Source organism: Lynx canadensis, chromosome C2, assembly GCF_007474595.2.
Source record: "Lynx canadensis isolate LIC74 chromosome C2, mLynCan4.pri.v2, whole genome shotgun sequence".
NCBI lineage: Eukaryota > Metazoa > Chordata > Mammalia > Carnivora > Felidae > Lynx > Lynx canadensis.
The window spans coordinates 100,610,563-100,634,244 of record NC_044311.2 but is presented as its reverse complement, the minus strand read 5'-3'; the positions used below and the strand labels follow the sequence as shown (position 1 = coordinate 100,634,244).

Sequence of the window (23,682 nt, the reverse complement as noted above, 5' to 3'; positions counted from 1 at the left end):
TTCTGAAGGTTGAAGTTATTCTAACTATAACAAAACTAAAATTGGCCCTAGTAAATTAGCATTTATTTTATTGTTTGTGTTAGTTTATTGTTGATTTCCTCAGGTTCTCTGAATAAGCTGTCATATCATTGGAAAACAGTTTTAGCTCTTTTCCAATTCCTGTGTCTCTTATTGTTCTGCCCTTTTACATTGTATTGGCTAATGCCTCTAGAACAATATTCAACAGTAGTAGAGATGGTAAGCATTCTTGACTCTTTCCTAATCTTAGTGGAACTATCTCTAGTATTTCTTATTAAGCACAATGCTGATTTTAGGACCAAGGTATTCTGTTTAGGAAATACGCATCGATTCTTATTTTCTTGAGTGTTTTTATCAGGAATCTTTTGTCAAAAGCTTTTTTTTTTTCCTATAGGGGATAATCACATAATTATTCCACTTACATCTACTGATGTGGAATTTTATATTACTAGATTTCTTAATTCCCAATCATCCTTGCATTCCTGAAATAAATCCCACTTGATCATGGTATATTTTCTTAATGTGGTGTTGGATTTTGTTTTCTAATATTTAATCAGTATTTTTGCATTGATATTGGATGATTGCTTCTGAATATATCTATATATTTATAATCATGTTTCTCCTTACTGCTTCTAGGAGAACAATCTCCATGAAAAGGAGCTTGGTGACAACAGAAAGGGTGTGGGAGGTGGGGTAATGGAGAGATGGAGAGACTTCAGAGTCACCTGCTTTTGAAGGTTGCTGGTCCCCTCTGCAAACTGACTTGGTGACCTTGGAAAAGTTATTCCTTCTCTTCTTCCTTTTATTTTCTCATCCGTCACATAGGAGAACCCACCATAAGAAGTTAGGTGATGACGAAATGTTGTCTATAAAAACTTCAGTACGATGTCTGGCACAATGGAAGCCCACATAAGCATTGGGATATTTTATTACAAATAAATATTTTTCCTCTGCTGATCCTCACATTATTTTAAAAAAAAAGTGGTATTGTTGAACAGATGCCATATTTCCTCAGGAGGTACTTAGTGTCTCAGTTTAAATGGTCCCCAGAATTTTGCTAGGATTACTGAGCACAGAGGAGATTAAGCAGACCAGTTTCAGTGAACCAGGTTTGTATTTTGTCTCTGCTTTTACAGTTCCCCCTTTCTGCTCTGGAGGTCTGTATGTGAGTAATAAGCACTTGATGAGTGCCAAGTGGGGACAAGAGGGAGGACAGTGAAAGGAATGGAGAAAGAAGATAAAATTTCTTGAACCCCTACTCCACTGCAAAGGCCATTGTAGGTATATGTGCGGTTAAATAGGTGAGGAAAGCTGAAAGGTAGCATCAAGACCTCAAAACCTGAGAGGAACCATCTTGAGAAGCAACTTGGTAGGAGCATTGCTTCTCTAAGAGTTAAGATTAACCTCTGTTCTTTTCTTCTCATTCACAATTTTTCTGGATAGAGGAGAATGAAGAGACACATTCTCTCTGGGTGGAGCTCTTGGCTACTTTATCTCTTTTTTTTTTAAGTTTTTTTTTTTCAACGTTTTTTATTTTACTTTTGGGACAGAGAGAGACAGAGCATGAACGGGGGAGGGGCAGAGAGAGAGAGAGACACAGAATCGGAAACAGGCTCCAGGCTCTGAGCCATCAGCCCAGAGCCTGACGTGGGGCTCGAACTCACAGACCGCGAGATCGTGACCTGGCTGAAGTCGGACGCTTAACCGACTGCGCCACCCAGGCGCCCCAAACTTTATCTCTTAATCAGTGTCCTGAACAGCAGGAAATCGCTCTGTACAAGGTAGCAGTCCTGCTTCTAAGGCCCCTGGGTGCGAAGGAGGTAAAGAGAGTGCTAATTTATTGAGGTATGTATTCTGTAACTCTTTATTAGTGTTGCATTTATTTTACAACCCTTACTTGGGATGGCAGAAACGAAGACACTCTGAACTACTCTAAGGTTGGTAGAGTGCTCCCATAAAATGTCGTGGCTGGGCCAGCGAAAAGAGGCTGGCCTAAAGACATTGGCATTTGTGCTAAACCCAGAAAGTTGAAGCTAAATGGGACAGCAAAATTTGTGGGAAGTAGCGTAGTGCAGGTATTTAAGAAACAGGTTCCTCCTGTTGGGATGAGCACTGGGTGTTGTGTGGAAACCAATATGACAAGAAATTTCATATGACAAAAAAAAAAAAGAAATAGGCTCCAGGTGGACACAGACACAGGTCTATATATCTTGTCTCTGTCTCTTTCTTGTTATTAACCTTGAACAAGTTCCTTACATTTTCTTAACTTTATTGTCTGAGTAATAAGGAAAAAGTACCTAATATACATGTGTTTGTGGCAAAGATTAAAGGAGATAATGTAGGTAAAACGCTTAGCACAGTGCCCAGCTTGTGAATCCTCAAACATAATGGCTATTATTATCATTATTATCTGGTCTTCAACAGTGTTCTTTCATCCATGCCTCTGTCCATAGTCTTTTCCTTAGACCTCAAGCTTCATTTTTGAAAACAACTTACTGAGATGTAATTCCCATACCAGAGTATACATCCATTTGAAGTACAGATACCAATGGTTTTTAATGTATCTGCAGAATTTTCCACAACCCAATTTTAGAACATCTCCATCAACCCCAAAAGGAAACCCCATACCCATTAGCGGTCATATCCTATCGCTCCTCCACCTCTCCCCCACACCCAGCTCTAGGCAACTGCCAATCTACTTTTTGTCTTTATAGACTTGTTTCTTCAGGACACTTTATATAAATAGAATCATATAAGATGTGATGTGACTTGCTTTTCTCACTTAGCATAATATTTTCAAGGGTTGTCTACATTGGAGCATCCTTTCCTTTTTGCTGCCAAATAATATCCCATTACACAGATATACCACATTTTCTTTATCCATTCACCCATTGAAGGACATAAGGGTTGTTTCCGCTTTTTGGCTCTTAGGAAAAATGAAGATATGAACATTAGTATTCAAGTTATATGTGAATGTACGTTTTCATTTCTTTTGGGTATATACCTATGAGTGGAACCCTGGATCTTGTGGTAAGTCTATGGTTAACCGTTTGAGGAATCACCACATTGTTTTCCAAAGTGGCAATTTCCATTCCCCCAAGCCCTTACAAGTATCCTCTCCAACAACTTGTTATCTGTCTCTTTCAACATAGACACCCCAGGGGGTATGAAGCGATATCACATTGTGGTATTAATGTGATTTTCCCTGAGGATTAATGATGCTCAGCATCTTTTCACCTGCTTATTGGCATTTGTATATATTCAAATCCTGTGACCATTTTAAATTTTAAGAGTCATTTCATATTCCAGATACAGGTCCCTTATCAGATGTATGATTTGCAAATATTTTCTCCCATTCTGTGGGTTGTCTTTTCCCTTTCTTGATGGTATTACTTGTGGCACAAATGCTTTTCAAGCTTCTTTTTAATACAACTTATGGAAGACTATATTTCTGCATTTATCTCCTACAAAATGTTCAAGCTGGTGGACTTTCTTTTTTTTTTAAGTTTTTAAAAAAAATTATTTTTCAAAGTTTATTATTGAGAGACAGAGAGAGACAGACCTTGAGCAGGGGAGGGGCAGAGAGAGGGAGACACAGAATCGGAACCAGGCTCCAGGCTCCGAGCTGTCAGCACAGAACCCCACGCGGGGCTTGAACTCACGAACTGCGGGATCATGACCTGAGCCAAAGTCGGACGCTCAACCAACTGAGCCACCCAGGCACCCCAAAGCTGGTGGACTTTCAATGGGAGAGTTGACCTTGTCCTTCACTGACAACCATGAGGCACTCAGCCTGTAAAAATCCACTACTCTTACTGCTTCCTGACACACAGTCATTGATCCATGTAGGCATCTATCCTCATCACCTTTCCCTATGTAGTCTTTTGAAAGGAGGAGCACTTCTAGCCAAGGCCAAACCTCCAACTGGGCTCTTGACCCAATTCTCACCCTTTCTCCTATGACCCCGATCCATCACTTAATTCTTCTCTTCTAGATCTTCACCATTTCCCTCTCTATCTTCCCTCAGCTTCTGAACCAGCTTAGCTTGCTCCCTCCTGTTTTGAGAAAAAACAAAACCTCTCATGACCTGACCCTTCCAACTTCCAACTCCAACCATGATCTCTACCTCACACTTTATTTGGATGCTCTGCTGACATATTCCAAATCAACATATCCAAAATTGAATTCCCTTCCTTGCTTTCCATCTGTTCCACTTCCTGTATTTCCATTCTTGGATAATGGCACATTATCTATCAGCTACCAAATCACATCAGACTCTCCCCTTACCCACCTGCCAGTACCAGTAAATTATCTTGAGTTATCTTGGGCTGATGAGTTATCTATCTCTATCTCTGTCCTTGGGCCTATGCCTATTTCTGTATCTACAAATATATCACAGTTTGAACCTTATTATCTTAAACAAATGCTCTACTTTATTTTCTTAACATGTCTCCCTGGAAATATTGTATAGACCTCTAACTGTCTTTCTGCTTCTAGTTCTACCACCATTAAAATCCATCCTCCTTAATAGATTAAGAACAATTTAAACAAAACCTGATACTTTTTTTGGCATCTGAATGGTAGATGAGGATTGTTACCTTAAAAGGTAGCATGCATTACTGGTTATGTGATTTTGATAACTCTCTTCTTCTTCCTGAGCCTTAGGTCTCTCATCTGTAAAACGGGAATGGTAATACTTAGTCTTAGAGTCATTGTGAAAATTAGATGAGGAATATTTGGCATAGTAGATGCACAACAGATGAGATCCCTCATATGGCCGTGGGACCACATCATCTCCTGGGGCATCCCTGAGTCTGCAGAGAAATCTAGACACATACAAGAGCTGAGAAAGGCCTGACTTGGTCAGGAGCTCTTTGGAAAGCTCTTAAGAACAAAGATACTGGCTTCCTTTTCTATAATATAAGATTTTATAAAAAGTAAAAGAAATAATAAAGACAAAGGACCTAACAGGATGACTGACAGAGCATGGGATGAAAAATATAATATAAAGTAACATCAAACCCCAGGTCGAAACAACAATGTTGAGAAACTGGTTCTTCTGTCCAAGTATTGACCCGTACTTGTTTGCTGGCATCTGGTTTTTTTTTTTTTTTTTTTGTATTTGTTTTTGTTTTTTAATATGTAACAATTCTACCAAAAATGTACTTTTGTTGGTAGTGGTTAGTGGCGATGGTGTTGAAATTTGTCATTCTAAAGGATAGTCAGCAGTGGGATTATAGGATGATCCAAGATGTCTGTTTTTCAAATTCAACAGCAGTTAGTGTTCCCCGAGTGTTAGCTCTGTTGACCTTCAGTTCTCCAAGGTCACCTTGGCTTCCCAGTCATGGTTCTTTTCTATTCTCAGTTTCTCCTTTGAGATTTAGAAGAAGATCCTGATGGAGGAGGATTATACCCAGAGAGAGGAGCCCAAGCAAGAGGGAACTGGTGACGTGCGAATCGGTAAGAAGTCTCTGTGTGCACTTTATTCTCAGAGATTTTCAGTAAATATTTACCAGTACCTATTCTCTGTCATACCTACTGGGAATGATCTGGCATTTTTTAGTGTAAATGCAGAAGTCCAGCAAGCACCAGAAAAAATAGCCGGAGGCTGGCCATCCTTGCCTAGAGCTTTGATCATGTGCTCGCTTACTTCACTGAAGACATGTTCAGGTTTGTTTAGACCAGAGGTTGAAGACAAGCAGTCCAAAGCGGCTGGTGTGGAGACGTCTTTTTCAGTGACTCATCAGTCATTCAAAAATCAAAGCCCACACAAAAAAGGGTGAAATGGGACCACAGAGAAAGGCACCCATTTCTAGGCTCTCTTGAAGAGCAGTTGATTTTGCGCCTCCTTCCAGGAGGGCTGAGGCCCCACCCCACTGTTCTACCCTCCAGCACTGATATTGCTTGTGTTGAAACCTTTGTAACATGTTTCCATGTTTCCCTGCATTCAAAAACAGAATGAGTGGACTCATAAAATGTATATTTTCCTCATTATTTTTTATTATGCCTCAGATGATCAAGTCACCGGGAGGCAAGGGAGGGGCTGTTCAGGGATGTGCTGGAGACCAGGTTAACTCACTAGTATTTCCCTGACATGAGCTGATTATCTCTGCACTGCAAAGTCCTCTTCTACTGGGGGGGAGGGGGTGATTTCATGCTAGACTTAACTTTTCATTTATTCATCTGCTAAGTTCTAGACATAGGAGGAGTTAAAATAGAAAGCTCCTGTATTAGTATAGGTTCTCCAGAGAAACACAATCTCTGTATAAGGGGGGATGGGTGCTGAGCTGAGAGAGAGAGAGAGAGAGAGAGAGAGAGAGAGAGAGACTGATTGATGGATTGATTGATATTACACAATTGTCTCCTGTGGTTGTGGAGCCTACCAGTCTGAGGGCTGTGGAGCATGACCAGTCTGAGGGCTGGTCATGAGCTGGAAATTCAGGCAGCGTTTCTGTGTTGCAGTCTTCAGGAGATTTCCTTCTTCTTTGGGAAACCTCAGTCTTTCCCTTTAAGTTCTCCACTGTTGGATGAGCCCTGATCATGTTAGGGAGGGCAATTTGCTTTATTCAAAGTCTACCGACTTAAATGTTAATATCTGTGGGAGCCTGGGTGGCTCAGTTGGTTAAGCACCCAATTCTCCATCACATCTCGGGTCTTAATCTCAGACTTCTGTGTTCAAGCTTCGTGTTGGGCTCCATGCTGGACATGAAGCCTACTTAAAAAAATTTTTTTTTAACGTTAATCATATCTAACGAAAAAAATTTTCATAGCGACATTAGAATGGCACTTGACCAAACAACTGGGCACCATAGCTTAGCTAAGTTGGCACAAAATTAACCATCACTTTCTTCTTACTTTACCAAGGCCAGAGATAAAGTTGGGAAAAGCTTTTTGGAGAGCATGTTTCCTGAACTATCCCTGCTTATTAAGAAAGAAGTGAATGAATATGACACATGCGAAAAGCCACAAGTAGTGTATTATGATCAAAACTGCCCCTTTCTGCAGGGAGAAGAGGGAGGAAATGTTAAGCTACTAGGTGGGAAAATAACCTGAACTAACCAAATGGCTTATTTTTTGTTTATTTGTTTAAAGCTAAGCTGAAGATTCTGGGTTTATTTTACCCTAAACGCTTGATGGAGTCACTGAAGAATTCTTAAGCATTGAAGTGATAAGATTAGATTTTCAGTATTCAAGACCAATTCATATAGTTATTCAACAAATATTTCATTTTTTGCTTTTTTAAAAAATGTTTATTTTTGAGAGTGGGCGCAAACGAGGGAGAGGATCCGAAGCGGACTGACAGCAGCAAGCCAGATGTGGCGCTCCAACTCCCAAACCAAAACTATGGATCATAACCTGAGCTGAAGTCAGGAGCTCAACTGACTGAGCCACCCAGGGACCCCTCAACAAATATTTGACAGTGTTGATCATGCCTGAAGTACTGTGGGAAGCACTGGGCATATGATGGTGACACACATAGAGGGTCCTTGACTTCAAAGCTTAGATTTTAGTGGGGAGATGAGAAAAGAAAAGGAAAATTAAATAATTATGAATTTTAGTTAGTGCTATTGAGACAAGAGCCTTGGTTTAGAAGCTTAGAGTTCCGATGTCTGTCTACTCCTGTTCCACTAGACCATCACATTCCTGCCCATAAGTGCCAACTTCAAACGCAGAGTAATCACTCAGCAACTGCCATTTAACCCCATCCCTTCTCCCACTCAAACACACAGCGTCTTAGATTTGATACTTCCTGACTCTCTCCCCAAAATGTGGATCTTAGCTGTCCCTTTAGACTCTTCCATCTTCCATTGCCTTGGGCGAGGCTTGCCAGCCACACACCCATTGTCCCTCTAGCTCCAAGTCCAATGAAACTATATCTCCCCTGGGCCCTGGGCTTGCTCCTGGCCTTCTCTGGGAGTGAAGTTAAGAATACCGGGTGATCAATGAAGGCAAAGGGGATGGAGAAAAGAGTACTATTTAAGATATTTAAGAGGTAAAAATGGTATGGTTTGGCAATGGATTGGTAATAGGGGTTGGTGAACACGAGAGACTGAAAAAGTTTTCCAGACTGGCAGGATTGGATAACTGAATTAAGGGGGTGACTTTTATTTAATTATAGACTCTAACAAAGAAGGAGGGTTGAGGGATGCACACGGGATAAGGACAGGATGATTTGGGCATGCTGGGTCTGCTGTGCCCAAGGGACTCCCTGTACAGTATGTGATGACCACCTTCCTTCCTGTGCACCCCTCAACCCTCCTCTTCCTTGTTGTAAGGATTGTGACAGTTAGAATGGAAAACAAGGAGTTGATATTTCCAGCAAGAGCAAAGCATTCAACTATTTACGAAGTCCTAGAGAATTTAACATGAAATGCTAATAGCCCATGAGAGATGAAACTTCCTTTTGAGAACTAATTATCAGTGAGTTATTTATTAGCGGTAATGTTGCTCTCCATCCATATGGCTCCTTCAAAATTGACTGTGTAAGGAATTTTCCACCTGGATAGTCACTTTGATGAACTTCAGGAGCCAGATGGGATGAGAGACAAAACTAGCGTGTGCAATAGGAAAACAATAAACCACATTAGGGCTTGTCTTAATTACATTGCCTATTGATGTTAACAGACGAGAGGAACTGAGAGCGCTTAGGTGATTTCTCCCCACCAGCACTCCTGCTGTTGGAGATCCTCAGACTTTATCTGGGCTTTTGTTGAAGAGGAGAGCAGGGGATAGGAGGAGAAAAATGCCCCCTTTAAATGTATCCATATTTGCCTTCTTGACTAGCAAATTCATCTCAATGTATGTAACTTTTCTCTTGTACTTTGTTGGGTTGATAAGCCTTTTACAGAGCTAACTTTAATATTAATATTAAAGGTATAGTACATTCATCCACCCATGTTTACATACTGGAGTTTCCTATGTCAGTCTTATAAATACAATACCAGTACATCAAGAATCAGCCTCTTGAAATGAACAATAAGAGAAGGACCTTTTAAATAGAGTTTCTTTTTGTTCCTGTTTGAGAAACAGTAAATAAATTTCGATCATCTTATTTCGGCATAATTGTAACTCATAAAAACTTGGTTCTTGACAATAGCCAGAAACTCAAATGAGTCTAAAAGAACTGTGCTAGCTATAACCATCACCGTCTGTATCTCAGAAATAAGAGCTTAAAACAACCATTTATAACTTACTGAATACTGACACTAAATCTCTAATCAGAGCTGGGTTCTATACATAAATGTTTTTATTAGCTGTCTTAATAACTCCCCCAAGAGAAACAATGCAATTATCCCCATAATGTGAAACATTATAAAAAGTAAGTGGCCCCAAGCCCCTGGTGACACAACCAGTTCATTGGAATTTCCAGTCCAACACTTGGCCCAAAAGCTAACAGGTACCTGTTTCATGCTTATTTCTATGAGAATCTTAAGATCTGTAACTATGGGATCATCATAACGTGAAAAAAAGAATGGCAGTTAGGAGTGGGCAGAGGGTGTCAGTGTTTTAAGTGGGCCCTTAATGATTAGTCAACTGAGCAGCGTTGACTTGGATTGACAGCTTTGTTTAACATATTAGGAAACAGAATCCTATTGCTTTATTGGAGTCTTTAAACCCTGTGGCTGGAGCTCATCTCTCTCTTTCATCCTAGCCCCATATAATCAGTTTCTACTTCCTACACAGCCGCCGGCTCTTCCTGTATTTGTCCGGTGAGAAGGAGCCAGTGCAAGTTTAGAGCAAGGAAATGACCTAATTAAAACGGCATTCGACATGAAATCTAAAATTCAAAGACCTATTCTTCCCCTCCCCAAATCTGGCCCCAACTCCCCCGTCTTATCTCTCATGCCTCCATCCATGTCCCATGGGCTCAGGCAGCCAGTGTTACTCACCACTTCCCTAATCAGCCTTGGCTTTACCGTCTCCTTGCTTTCTTAATGCTCTCTCTTCTATCTAAAAGGTCCCTTTTTTCCATAGGAAGGTTACATACAAGTAGCTTTCTTGATAGATTCATTGGGCAGAGATATCCCCTTCTCTGAACTTATTTGCTTCACTTTTTTACAGTATGTTTTATAGTACATTACCACATTACAGTTATATGCTAGGCAGTAAACTCCTTATATAGAGACACATAACAAATGTCTTATTTTGTCTCCATCTTCCACTCCTCTGGGCACATTGTGTGGAACAGAGTAGATGCTTAATAAATTTGCCTTTGTGTTTAGCATTCCTCATGTTCTGAATCCTGGCTCCTGCTTTGAGTTGTCAGAAGTCTCTAGAACAGTGAGGTCTGTATATATCTGACACATCAATTCAAACACTTATCCCTGTCTAACGTGGCTCCATAGAATTGTATTATAGCATAGCATAGCATAGCATTAGGGAGTTTGAAATCAAGAAATGGGATAACTGGAGAGAGATGAAAGTCAGATGAAAGAAAAAATGAAGAGGAGAGACAGAGAAGCTGAGTTTCCTGTGGTATTGAGGAGTGGTGCTCACAGAGTATTGTTTTTTTCTGTGATGAGCAGATAAGCTACAAAGCAAACTCCTTGTTTTAAGTCTGCTATACTGGAAAAGTAAATCAATTCAGGCTCTTCAAGTGATTAGAAAAGAAAAATGGGCCTGATAAACACTGCTGGGATAGGTTGATTAAAGTTTGCACACACACACACACACACACACACACACACACACACACCGTCCTTTTCCTACCTGATTCCAATACAAACTCACAGAAAAGGTTGGGGGCAGGGGAGAAAGATAACATTTGATGCAGAAATTAATCAGATGTTTCAAATGTATTTAGATTATTCTCATAATTAGAGAAACAATCTTAATAGTTCGAACATAAAGCTGTACAGGGGGGAAAATGTCCACTTTAACTTTGGTTAATATTATGGTGTTAATTTGAAGAGCTAAGGTATTTTGTATACTTCATATGTTTAAATATATATTTGAGAACACAGAGTAAAATTCAAATATCCAATAAGGTTGTTGAAATAAAAAACACATCAAAGATGTTTAAAAAAAATGGTAGGAAGCAAAATCTTTATTTCCATAGTACAATCATTTAATGACTTTGAGCTTCCTGGCAACCAGGATACAAAGGGAAACATGGGTTTACACAGTTCTCCTTAACAACAATGGCAAATCCACTGTGAAAGTAGACAAAATACCTTTTCTAAGAAATGAAGGAACATCGATTTTTTAAGAAAGAGAAACTTTATTTTAGTACTAAGTTCTAAAATGAGTTTATGACGTGGAACTCAACATAGGATAATCCAAACAAAATGGCTGATGTCATTGACAACAGTTCCACAAGAGAAGACAAGTGTGGTTGGAAACGACTCTTTCGGTGAGGACTTTAAATATGCCAGACATGGAAAGAAAAGAACTGCATGATCTCATTTATATGTGGAATCTAAGGTCGATTACAGAGAAGCAGAGAGCAGAAAGGTGATAACTGGGGGCAGAGAGATGGGGAAAATGGGTGGGGAAAGTGGGGAGATGCTGGTCAAAGAGTATAGAGTTGAAGTTTAAAGTATAAATAAGTCTAGAGATCTAATGTACAACATGATGACTATAGTTAATAATACTGTATTGAATATTGATAAGAGGGTAGATTTCAGGTGTCCTTACCACCCACACAAATAAGGTAACTATGTGAGAAGATATGTTAGACTTAGTAATCCTTTTACTATTTGTATGTCCATGAAATCATCATGTTGCCTTAAATATATACCATTTTTATTTTTAAAAAAAGGAAAAAAAAAAAAACTACACCTTCGTGTGTTCCCTGGGTGCTACCTATCTCCTGTGGAAAGCATGGTGCCTTCACATTCATTCATTAAAATACGAGTCAGGTATTATCAGTCTCATTTTTCAGAAAAGAAGCTTGTTTCTCAATGAAAGTAAGTAACACATTCAAATGGGGCTGAGTCAGGGTTTAAACCGAGGGCTGTCTGACTCCACGACCAGTGATCTTTCCATTGCACTCTGCAAATAAAAAATTCTCGATTCTTTATACAGGCTTGGGGCACCTAGGTGGCTCAGTCGTTTAAGCTTCTGACTTCGGCTCAGGTCATGATCTTGCAGCTTGGGGGTTGGAGTCCCGTGTAAGTGCTCTGTGTTGGCAGTTCAGAGCCTGGAGCCTGCTTTGGATTCTATCTCCTTCTCTCTCTGCCTCTCCCCCACTCATGCTCTGTCTCTCTCGCTCTCTCAAAAGTAGAAATAAACGTAAAAAAATAACAAAAAACAACTTGATTCTTTATATAGGATTAATATCAAAGAGAACATCAGTACAAGTAGCTGTTCCACAAGTTGGACTGGGGTTGAGAATGGCCCAAGTTACTAGCTACAAAGATATGTTAGGCTATCACTGCAGAGAGAGGAAGAGATGTTCAGGTTCAGGACATGAGTTAATCAGGTCCAACTGGTGTTTGCTGATGAGAGGGCACAATAGCAAAATTAATTCCAAATGCAATAACTCATAAGTAATTTACAATATCACTTTGTGCAACATTTCTCCGCTTCCTACTTCAGGGGAGGAAACAGCAAAGTAAAATCAGGTATTGCAACCACTCCAGATCCTAGAGAAGGGGACAGGGAAGGAAGTTCTGCTGTGTTGTTTACGACACCAAATCCTATGGGACAATAGAGAAGGGCAGATAGAGTGAGGTGTGGCTCTGGTCTGGGATTACTTAGGGGACTTCATTGTAAAGAACCCAGGAAATGGAAAAAGTAGAAGGAAAGAGCTCATTTTTTTTCTATTTTTAAAAATATCATAATGAAAAGAAATTCTGATATTAAGAATTATTACATAATAGCTGGTGTTACATTTTGAGTGTCTTCTCCATATTTTAAGATGCTTGGGGTCTGCATTTCACATTTAGTTTAAGCTTTGCACCTTTCGGGGGACCACTTCATCTCAGGCACCCGTGGAATAATGAAAGCTATTGAAAACCACACAAACGCAAGCAGGAATGAGAAGTACCACTAGCTTTAGTCACTTTAAAAAGTCACCTGTTGGGATGAGCCCTGGGTGTTGTACGGAAACCAATTGACAGTAAATTATATTTAATATAAAAAAATAAAAATAGGATAAAAATTTTAAAATAATAAAATAAAATATTAGAAAAAAAAGCCACAGTGAATAAATACTCTTTGAGCCCCTCCCATGTATGTGTCTTAGAGTATCGTTGACACAAATATGACTCAAATGATCCCTCTAGCCTTGAAGGAGGTTGGCTACAGTAAAAGAGAGATGGCAACAAATAAAACAAGGCAGTGAGAGGGGGCCAATGAGGATCAAGTTTTTTGCTTTGTGATTTACAAATTAATCTTTATACAGAAATTTCCCCTGATACATCATTCCTACTTAAAGAGGTAGAGCAGAATATTTAAGAGCATAGTCTAGAACCATCTGGCCCGTGTTAAAATTCTGATTCTACCAGCTTATTAACTGAGTGACCATTAACTCTTCTGTGCCTCATTTTTTTTTTTTTCGGTTTTAAAATGGGAGTAATAGCACTTACCTTGGAGGGTTGTTATAGGATTCAACTCATTAATACTCTAACATATTTCGAAGAGTGCTTGGTATAGACAGTAACCGTTGCTCTGAATGAATGTTAGCTACCTTCTCTCAGATATGAATGCTGTCAACTTAATTGTGGTCATTAATTATGGTAGAGTATGTCCACCAACACAGAAATTCTGATAATAAGAATTATTACATAATAGCTGGTATTACATTGAGTGTCTTCTCCACATTTTAAGATGCTTGGGGTCTGCATTTCACATTTAGTTTAAGCTTTGCACCTTTCGGGAGACCACTTCATCTCAGGCGCCCATGGAATAATGAAAGCTATTGAAAACCACACGAATGCAAGCAACAGTGAGAAGTACCACTTGCTTTAGTCACTTTAAAAAGTCACAGTGAATAAATACTCTTTGAGCCCCTCTCATGTATGTGTTGGTAAACATACTCATCAGACCCTTTGGGGGAGCACAACCATCTCGAAAATGTCTATCTGGTCAACTGGCATCATTCTGGGCAAGGAAATATTTGCAACCACGTGCTCTGGCCCAAAGCTACCATGCATACTAAATGCCAGCCATCATTCTAGGGGCATCGGGGATCTATCACTGGAGAGAATAGACAAAAATCCCTGCCTGCCCAGAACTCCTATTCTAGTGAGGAGAGTTAGACAACAAATACAACTTTTAAAGGACATTTTATAATATTATAGAAGGTAAAAGTTCTGTCAATAAAACACTAAAGAAAGCTTACTGTATGAAGAATGCATTTTTAATTTTAAATACTGAGGGTAGGCCTGAGGAACACGGTGACAATTGATCAGGGTCTTGAAGGAAGTGAGGGAGCAAAACAGCTGGGGAGAGGACAAGTCCAGACAGGCCAGCTAGCATAAAAGCCCTGAGATGGAAGCATACCTGTCCAGGGATCTAGTCCAGGAATACCGAGGAGGCCACTGTGGCAGGAGCTAAGTAAGTGAAGTGAGAGAAGTAGGAGCTGAGGCTAGAGAAAGGCAGATCATGTATTGTCCTTCCGGGCTACTGTATGGACTTTCGCTTTTGTTCTGATTGAGATGGGGTTCATCGCAGGGTTTTGAGCAGAAGAGGGATATGAGCTTCCTGTTGAAAGGGATTGCTCTGGCTGCTGTGTTGAGAAGAGCCCAGGGGGGGCAAAAGTAGAAACAGGGTTAGGGCAATCAAAGTGAAGACATGATGGTAGGTTAGACCTGGGTGGTAAGAACAGTGGTGGTACTAAGCAGTTGAATTCTTGGACTTCTTTTGAAGTAGAGCTAAAAGGATTTCCTGACGGATTGGATTTGAAATGCAAGAGAAATAGAAAATCAAAGATGATACCAAGGTTTTAGGCCTGATAGGAGTGAGACTTGAGTTTGGACAGGTTGGGTGGGGGACAGAGGGAGGACTCTCAGGATGTCAGCGTGGGAAATGTTCAGTGGGAAAAGCCCTATAGGCATCCAAGTGAGCAACTGCCTGAAGCCTGCAGTTCAGGGGAGAACGCCCGGCTGGAGGTGAGATTTGGGAGTCGTTACCACATAGGTGGTATTTAGTGCCATGAAACAGGATGAGATCACCATGGGAGAGAGTGTGGATAGACAAGAGATCCAAAGTCTGAAACCTGGGCACTCCACAGCTCAGCGGCTGGGAGAAAAGAAGGGACGGGCAAAGGTTAGGAATAAAGCCATGAAAACATGGTGGTGTGGAAGTCAAAACCGTTTCCAGGAGGAGAAAGTGATCAACTGTTAATTGCTGCTGACTGTCCAAGTGAGGTAAAGACTGAAACACCTTTTGATTTGAGAGTTTGATCTCGGTAAGAAGAATTTGAGGGACATGGTCAAAGCAAAAGCCTGACTGGAGTAAATGGGAGGACAGCACATGGAGACAGCTTTTGTTAACAATTCTTTGTTTTGTTTTTGAAGTTTATTTGTTTATTTTGAGAGAGTGCAAGCTGGGTAGGGGCAGAGAGAGGGAGAAAGAATCCCTAGCAGGCTATCAGTGCAAAGCCTGATGTGGGGCTTGAACTCATGAACCATGAGACCTGAGTGGAGGTCAGATATGTGAGCCATTGAACCGCCCAGGTGCCCCTTGTTAAAATTCTTTACAGGCATTTGGCTATAGCAGAGCAGAAGAGGGGCAAGTGGCTGGTGGGGGAAGGGGGTTCAAGAGTTTTTTTGTTTTTAAGATGGGAGAAGTAGCATGATTTTATGTAGATGGAGATGATCCAATAAAGGGAGAAAATTAATGAGGTAGGAGAAGAGAGAACTGCAGGAGCACTTAACCTTTGGATTGGCCTCTGTATGTTTCTGTGGGGCAAAGAGCCAGGACCGGGTGGGGGTGGGGTAGTTCTATAAAACACCAAGCAGTTCATAGATGAGTCTCTCCCTGAAATTAGAAATCAGGCTTTTTCTTGCACAAACGAAAAGTGCATTAAATAAGCCATTTGTTGGGTGACTACTAGGGCCACTCATGGTGTCAGGTACTTTGCCTACATTATGCAAAACCTTATTAACCGACTTCCAGCATCAGTATCATTAATACTACACTGTAGACCAAAAAACTGTTACTAGGAGCTAAAACAACTCCCCCCAAACCATACAGAGCATAAGTTAAATAGCTTGCATTTCATGGTGCTCTCTTCCTTGCTTCTGCGGGTTCCTCGAGGGCCGGCGGCCTTTATCTTTGTAACCCCAGAGAAGGGCTCCCGACTTGGCAGAGGCTCACATTACCGCGTGCCCAGATGGACCGCGGATTGCCCTGGGTCCATTTCGGTGCCTTCGTCCGAGGCACTCGATGGAGGCCATTCACCACCAGCATTGTTCTCATTGGTTGCAGCAACTGAGAAAAAAAAAAAAAGTTGGAAAACAGAAACTTTCAAAAGAAATTACCGAAAGGAAATCAGAATTAGTTCCAATCATCAGCCCTTAGCTGAGGCCATTTCCCAAGGAGCTCGCAAAGCTGCTCTTCTGACGCATCAGGTACCTGCCTGCGGGAGAACTGTCGGGAGCAGGTGAGGTGTGGTCACCTGGAGTTTCCCAGTTGAAACTTCACGTCGGGCGAGGAAATCATCACCCGAGGACGTGTACCCTCCCGCCCTTCTTCCAGCTCGTAAAAAAAAAAGAAAGAAAGAAAAGAAAAGAAAGAAAAGAAAAAGCCTGCCACAAACGTCTCTAGCGCGGGACTGTAAAGGCACTAGAGGCGGCTTTGAGAACTGGTGCCGGAGCCGGGGCGAGCAGCCAGGCTCCTCCAGCAGCCGTGAAAAGCCCGACTGCACACCGCCCGCGAGCTGGGCGGCTCACCGCCTTACCGCCTAGAGTCCCAGGGTGCCCGCCGTGGTGGCTGCGAAGGGGCTGGGGCCCGGGAGCGCGGCGCGCGGAGCCCACCACCGCGGCCCGAGGGGGAGCGCACGGCGTGGCGTGGCTCACCGAGCGCGCCTTCCCGCCCTGGCCGCCGGGACCCCGTCGCGCCGCAGCGCCAGGTGAGGAGGGGAGGCGGCGGCCGGCGGGCAGGAGGGGGCGGCGCCGGCTCCCGGTGTCCGGGCCGCGCCCCTGGGGGGCGCTGCCTCCCCCGCGCCGAGTTGGTCGCCGCCGGTTGCGCGGCGGAGGGCTGGGGGCGGAGAAGAGGCAGTGGCCGCCGGGGCCGAGGAGGGGCGCGCTGACTGCGCACCGCTAGCCTGGAGTGGCCGGACGGCGGCGGCTGGAGCTGCGGCGGGGCCCGGCCTGGGGGGCCGGGGCCGGAGGGAGGGCGGGGGCCGGGGCCAGGCGAGAGGGCGGCGGGGCCGGTGGAGAGCCGCGGCTCGAGGAAAGATGAGACGGTGAGTGGGAGCCGGGGACGCGGAGTTGCTTTGCTTCTCTTGCAGGCTGTAGGGACAAAAGCCCGGGCTGGGGTTAGCGGAACCCTGGCCGCGCAGTTTGGGGGGCCCTGGACCCCGGTGGATGGCTGGACCCTGCAGGAGAGTGTTGGCGTAGGGGAGACTCTCACTGAGTGATTGCAGGGAACGGGCGGGATTTGAGGGGGGCACCGGAGGCAACTTTTGCCCAGAACTCTGGAATGACCAAGGGGAGAGGTATGGGGATCTTCGGTGGAGAGCTGCTTTGTCGCGATGGGCGGAGGAAAGAGAAGGTCTGCTGCAGGATGGTGTGGGGCGCGGGATTCAGAAAAAGACCCCCCTCCGCCCCCAAATATCTGACTGGCTGCGCTTCTGATTCCACTGTTTCAAAAGTGGGTCTCGCAAGTTTGAACCGTGCAGAACCTCAGATTCCGATCTCCAAAAGTTTGTGGTCTGGCGGTCTCCGCAGCCCTGGAGACAGCGGCTGGAGGAAGCATTGGGGAATGTCCTGAACCCCTGTTTCACCCGCGTCGGGCAGGGCGGAGGCGCGGCTGAAATGTTTGCTGGTGCATTCAATAACTTAGCTCCAGCAGTCATCACTTTAAATTAAGTGTCCAGGAGCTGGCTAACTCCCGCCACCGCCAGGCAATTAAAAGGCTGACAGGCTGTCCCTTCCAGGGTGGAGGTGTTCTGTTTGAAAGAGCTTCGGAAGTCCAACCTGCTTCCAGAGCCTGCCCATCTACCTTTCTTATGTGGAAGAGGGAACTGTGCCCGCAGCCTTTTAAATTGGTAGACTGGCCTGGGGCTGGAAATACTCTGGGCAGGCCCTGCCCTCATCCCTGGAAGTCTTCCTCCGGCAGCTCTGAAGTAGCTCTCACGAGTTCTAGAATGCACAGCTCATCACTGCCAAGCGCGGCTGGGAGTGGAACTAGAAGCAGCAGCGTACGAATGTGGATTCCTTTTAGGAGAAGTATTTGTCAGCCATATTTCCCTTCATTCTATAAATGTGTAAGTTGCAGACACTTCTTTTCAAGTACTGGAGTGTAACTTCGAGCTTCCTCGTTCGGTCTCATTTAGGTGTTTGACATACGTCCCTGAGATTCTGACTTTGTCTGAATTCAGCTGGGAGCGATCTAAATGAAGTTCAGTTTCAGAGGGTTAAACTTTTGCCCTGAGAGCACTTGAATTCTTGCTTCCTGGTAGGATAGCAACAGAGTAGTTGGATTTGGGATAAATAAACCTTTAGAGTTGCCCAGTATTTTAACAGAATGGCTATATCCCTGGTACCATTGCCGTCAATTATGTAAATATTTGTTTGATTAAAGAGCTGAGTTCTTTGAAAAGTAACAGTTGTGTCTATTCAAGATTCCCTTTTCATATCCTGGACTTAGTTCTTTAAAAGCGTTTTTTTTTTTTTCACTTTACATTTTTAATGTGGAAATGTAAACATTATATGTACTTTAGAAACTCTGTAAAGTTCTCAAAACGTGTACAACTGGCATTTCCTTTAAAACCAAGGAGAGTTGAGTTTTTGCTCTTAGTTGACTGGTGTAGCCTTCACCTCCTGAGACCCAGAGGTTTGCAAATCTCAGCCTTTCTCACCAATGGGAAAATGAGATGTTTGGTTAAGAGTAGTAATCATTTCAGTTTGCAGCCTTCAGTCTGTTTCATGCAGCTGGCAACTGCTGTTCCTTTGGGCTGAGGACTGAAGGACTGTAGGGAGGGGGTGTCTCTTGGATGCCTGTTTAAAGTGGTGGAGGAAAAAGATACTTGGGCATTGAGCTAAGAGTTTGCTAAGCCCTATCTTAAAGGATATAGACCAAAGCCAGAACTTATTAGCATCCTTTGCAGAAACATTTTTTATTTACTGGCTTTGCACAAGAGAAGGAAGAAACAGCCAAAGTGCTTAAACCAACCATTGGTTTTCCTTATTCTCGTCAAAGCCCTATCGTGAAGTCTCTAAGCAAGGACTGATTCTAAAGTGTACTAGGGAAGTTACTGTGAAAAATGTGATTCCTTTGGGATACTTTTAAAGAGCAGCTGAGGTTATGACTTTGTGTGCTAATTCTCAACCCTTAGCAGGGAAGCATGCTACGAACGATTTGTAAAGGCTGTGCTTTGTACTTCTTCCAAGTGGAATACATGTGCTTTATAAACCCGACTGTTAGGTCTTGGTGTACTTTACTTATTAATAGTGTAAATGTCACCCATTTGAAACTAACAACAACAACAAAAATACTTCTAAGTGATGTGCATTATTTTAAAGCCCTGATATCCAGTATAGCAGTGGTTCTCAATTGGAAGTGGGGGTAGCTTTTGCTCCCCAAGGGATATTGGCTAACGTATGGAGACATTTTTGGTTGTCCGTCTGGAGGTAGAGAACAGCCCACCCCCTGCCAACTGGGCTGACATCTATGGTGGGTAGAGGCCTCAGCTGCTTTGTACTATCCTACAATGTACAGAACAGGCACAAAGAATTCTCTAGCCCCCAAAATCTAGAATACTGCTCCAGAATAATACACTAAAATACCAGAGTATTACCTCGTGGGCATCTGTTAATAAGATTAGGGATCTTAATCTAACTTGGATCCTCAAGAAACCAACTGTGTTCTTGTTAAACACAAGAGACCATGTCATAGAAGCCTTTGTGTCAGCACCAGATTCTTTTGCCATTGGCATTAAGAGTCTTAATATACCAAAGATGTGAAAGAACTTGTGTTCATCGACAACTTTGTTCACTTAAAAATCACAGAATTTGGGAGTATTAGACTACAGGGGAGCCTCAGAGATCACCAAGTTCCACCTTCTTATTTTATAGATGTAAAAACGGAGATGCCTGGAGATTAGTGACTCATAAGATCGCACATGAGTTTGTGGCAGACTTAGTCCTGGGTACAACCCAGAATTAGGGAGTTTAGCAATTGATGTTCAAGCAACTGTAATTTTTTTTTTTTTTATTAGTGGACATGACCCTTTGTGAGCATTTAGAGGTACCATTCTTCATGAGGAAATAAATAAACCCTTTGGGGAAGAGTAACATTAGCCATGGTGACTGTGGAGCATATGCCTGGTGTGTCAGCCCTAAGAAGGAGATAATTCCATTGTGTGATCTGTGACACTCTACGTCTGATGCCTACACTACCCTTCCCATGGCAGAGTGGGCAACAGATGGTTCCACAAGGCTAGCAGATGCTGCTTTTGAATCCAGGTACAAAATAGAAACATTTGAGATTTTCCATCCCTCCCTGCCTCATGGCTTAAGAGTAGAGTACATGAATGGATAGGAGGGAAATGAGAGAGGCCTCCTGAGTATGAGGTTTGGAAAGCCACCTGGCATATAAGGAAATGAGCAGTTGTGGGGGCAATTCATAAGCTGATGAATGGCTGTCTACAATAAGTAGGATTGCAAAGAACTTGGGTTAGGAATCTGAAGACCATTCAAGTTTAGCTATCCTTTGGGCGAGTAAGACAAAATAATCCTGAGAATAAAAGGAAATCCTCTTATCTGACTCCTTTGCCTCCAATGTACTCACATGACTGGATAGTGCGGGGCTTGCAAGTCACATCTAACTCCTATGCCACTGTTACTTTCTTATACCCCAGTCTCTACCATTCCACCCATTTCCGTGATGGGGAAGAATATGACAATAGTGTAAAGCTATTGTTAATTTTCTGGGAGAGTTTAAAAAAGCGTGGCGTTTGTGAATGGCTCTGTTTATAGAAAGGGGTTATCTCCGTGAGTTTTGAAAGATCAAAAAATTTGTGCCCGTATTGCCCGATCAATTACAAACATGTACTCGCACATTTACATTTCTATGAGTAGCCATTAAGCCTGTGATTAGGAATTCTAGGTCTGTGTGCTAAGTGTTGCTGCCAGGGTAGTTATAATCAATCCAAGTCTGGGAGGTTCTGGCGTTAGAGGAGACTGTTTTAGTATGCCTTTCTTGGGAGAGGTCAGAACTCTGAACTGTGCTGAGGTAAGTTCTTATCATCTTGATGACTAGCCAATGGGTGCACCTCAGAGCCAAGTATGTGGTAGTATATTTAGAAATGATTTGAAAGTGGTGACTTTTTTAAGGGGTCTGCGCCCTGCAGGTACTACAATAAAGAAGGGGGCAGCCTTCCCATGATCACCTTCCTTGTAGTTATTGTTGTTACTTTTGTTTCAGATTATGGGAGAGAAGACATGAGTTGGCTTTGTTTTGTTTTTTAAATAACTGTTGGCTGGAAATATTTATTGGCATCTGAGTAATGTGACTCTTGTCTTTTGAAAATGAATAAGACCAAAAATGGTAGCTCAGGGTGTCTCATCCCTTCAAGATAAACAGACAAGAACTTGTCTTTGTCACACAGGATTTGAATCCTCTAGGGGTTAATTTCAGTTGTTTTCGTGATATTTAGGGATGTTTCTTGCATGCTGAAAAGAAGCTTTGTGCTTTATGTGCTTTAAAGGCAAGATTTTATCTATAGCAGCTAGTGGTCAATAATAGAAACCCAGGTTTAAAACTCATTTTATTGAGGTGTTGGTGGGAAAGCCAGTGTTTGGAGAAGCTTGCTGTACAAAGAAACAGATAAGTAAGACCTAGAATAGCAAGCAAAGTTACATGGAAACATTTTGGAGAGTTTTTTACAAGAGCTATTTTTTTTTCTTTAGAGTGTGAAAGTTGATTTATTACACAAACTGCTGCTTTTTTCTTACTTTGCAAATGAAGGGGAAGGAAAAGTTTGTGCATGCCAATATTTAATATCGTTACCTCAAGCAGGGTCAGCCTTTTCTGAGACTTGCTGCTAAATCTGGAGTTCAGCAGAAATTAGTGTTGATCAGCTTAGAATATTTGGTTTACACATTGTGTGTGACTTCTCCAGATGGTAGTATGCTTGTGGAATTAACATATGGAATGGCAAAAAGCTAAAGGTTACAAGATTTTTCCTAGGTGTGTTTCTTGACCAGTGTACTGCTAAAACAACGGCAGGTAAAAAGCAGAGGAAAGCCTGCTCCTGCATTCTTTTGGCCAGTTCAGACCCAGTGTGAATAGTGCTTCATAGCCAAGAGATACTCAGAGGAGACTGGGAAGTGATGTCTGGCTGCCACACTGCTTACGTCATTGCAGAAGTAGGTTTTCGAAAACAGCTTAAGATTTATTAAGGAAATTGCAAGCCATGGGAATGCAGAACACATATTTCTTATACATCACGCTGAATCAAATACCCATATTATATTGCATTAATGTAACTCTGACCAGGCCTTTGTCCCACTCTGTTATGCTGAAACAATTTACCACGCCCTTGGAATGTCATGGGCAACGGCACCGGTGCAAGCTTTTCCCAATTAGGTAGCTGCTACCTTATCACTAAAACATGTTTCTGTCCTTTGGTCATTTCCATGTCCTGCATTGTATAACTGGCACTCCTGTGTTATTTAACCAGTATCTATCTGTTGCTCCATAAAGTTGGAGCAGAAAGAACACCCAGTTCACCCTTACCATTTTAAATGTGGGAAACCTCAGCTAACACAAGGTGAAGACAGGAGTGACTTGCTCCCGCTTTAACTTCTGTTGGTGATTTTGGCAGAACCAGGACTAGGACGGGTCTCCTGACTCATGTTCCTGGCAGTCTGTCCAGTGTTCTTTCTACTATTTTGGCCATTACAATAAAAATAACACCCTAAGGAAACCATTTCCTTTATTAGGTCTTTTGGCCAGAGCTATAAACAACTGCATTGATTAAATTTAATTTAGTTAGTTGATTATAGATCTCTGCTGGTTCAAGTCCTTTCTCTTATCCTTTTGAGCAACGTATGGTCCAAAGGTAGGCATCAGGAGAGGGGAAAATTAAATGTCTTATAATACCCATTCCTTGTAATCAACCATTAAGTAATGAAGGCATGGTATCATTACTGTTTTGTTTACTTTATGGTATTTTTAAAATCCATCGGCTCAATTTTTGAGTTGAAGGGAAAAACACAACTATGGAAGATGTGGTCCCCTTGTGTTCCATCTCTCCTGAGCCTACATGCTCCGACTATTCCCAGTTCGTAAGTTTTGGGTAAGAGAATGGGAAATGTAGTGTTTTTGGTTTTGGTGAGTGTTACTTCGGAAGATTACAAAATGACTCTTAAGAGAGTGTATTTTGATCAGACACTGGAATGGGGGGACAGGGTGGTGGAAAGATCAGAGTTTGGTCCCATAGACTCTCAGCTTCCAATTCAAGTCCCTAGGGGTGGTTTCAGGGCCAAGAGAGAGCATCTTTATTCCCTTGTGATCCTAGGGTCAATATTGTTCTTGTTGGAAATT

General features: G+C 42.3%; 1 protein-coding gene across 4 annotated transcripts in view; it reads left to right on the top strand.

The window, feature by feature from the left end:
• PHLDB2 (pleckstrin homology like domain family B member 2) overlaps nucleotides 1-23,682 on the top strand; it is a 235,671-nt gene that overhangs the window by 102,128 nt on the left and 109,861 nt on the right. For 3 of the 4 annotated variants that reach the window (XM_030328599.1, XM_030328598.1, XM_030328596.1), the window contains exon 2: nucleotides 5,384-5,478. In XM_030328599.1, the coding sequence (XP_030184459.1) occupies nucleotides 5,415-5,478 (64 nt within the window). In that variant the 5' untranslated portion in view covers nucleotides 5,384-5,414. Of the gene's footprint in view, nucleotides 1-5,383; nucleotides 5,479-17,316; nucleotides 17,375-23,682 lie in introns of those variants that run through there. The other variant, XM_030328597.1, reaches the window with a different exon arrangement.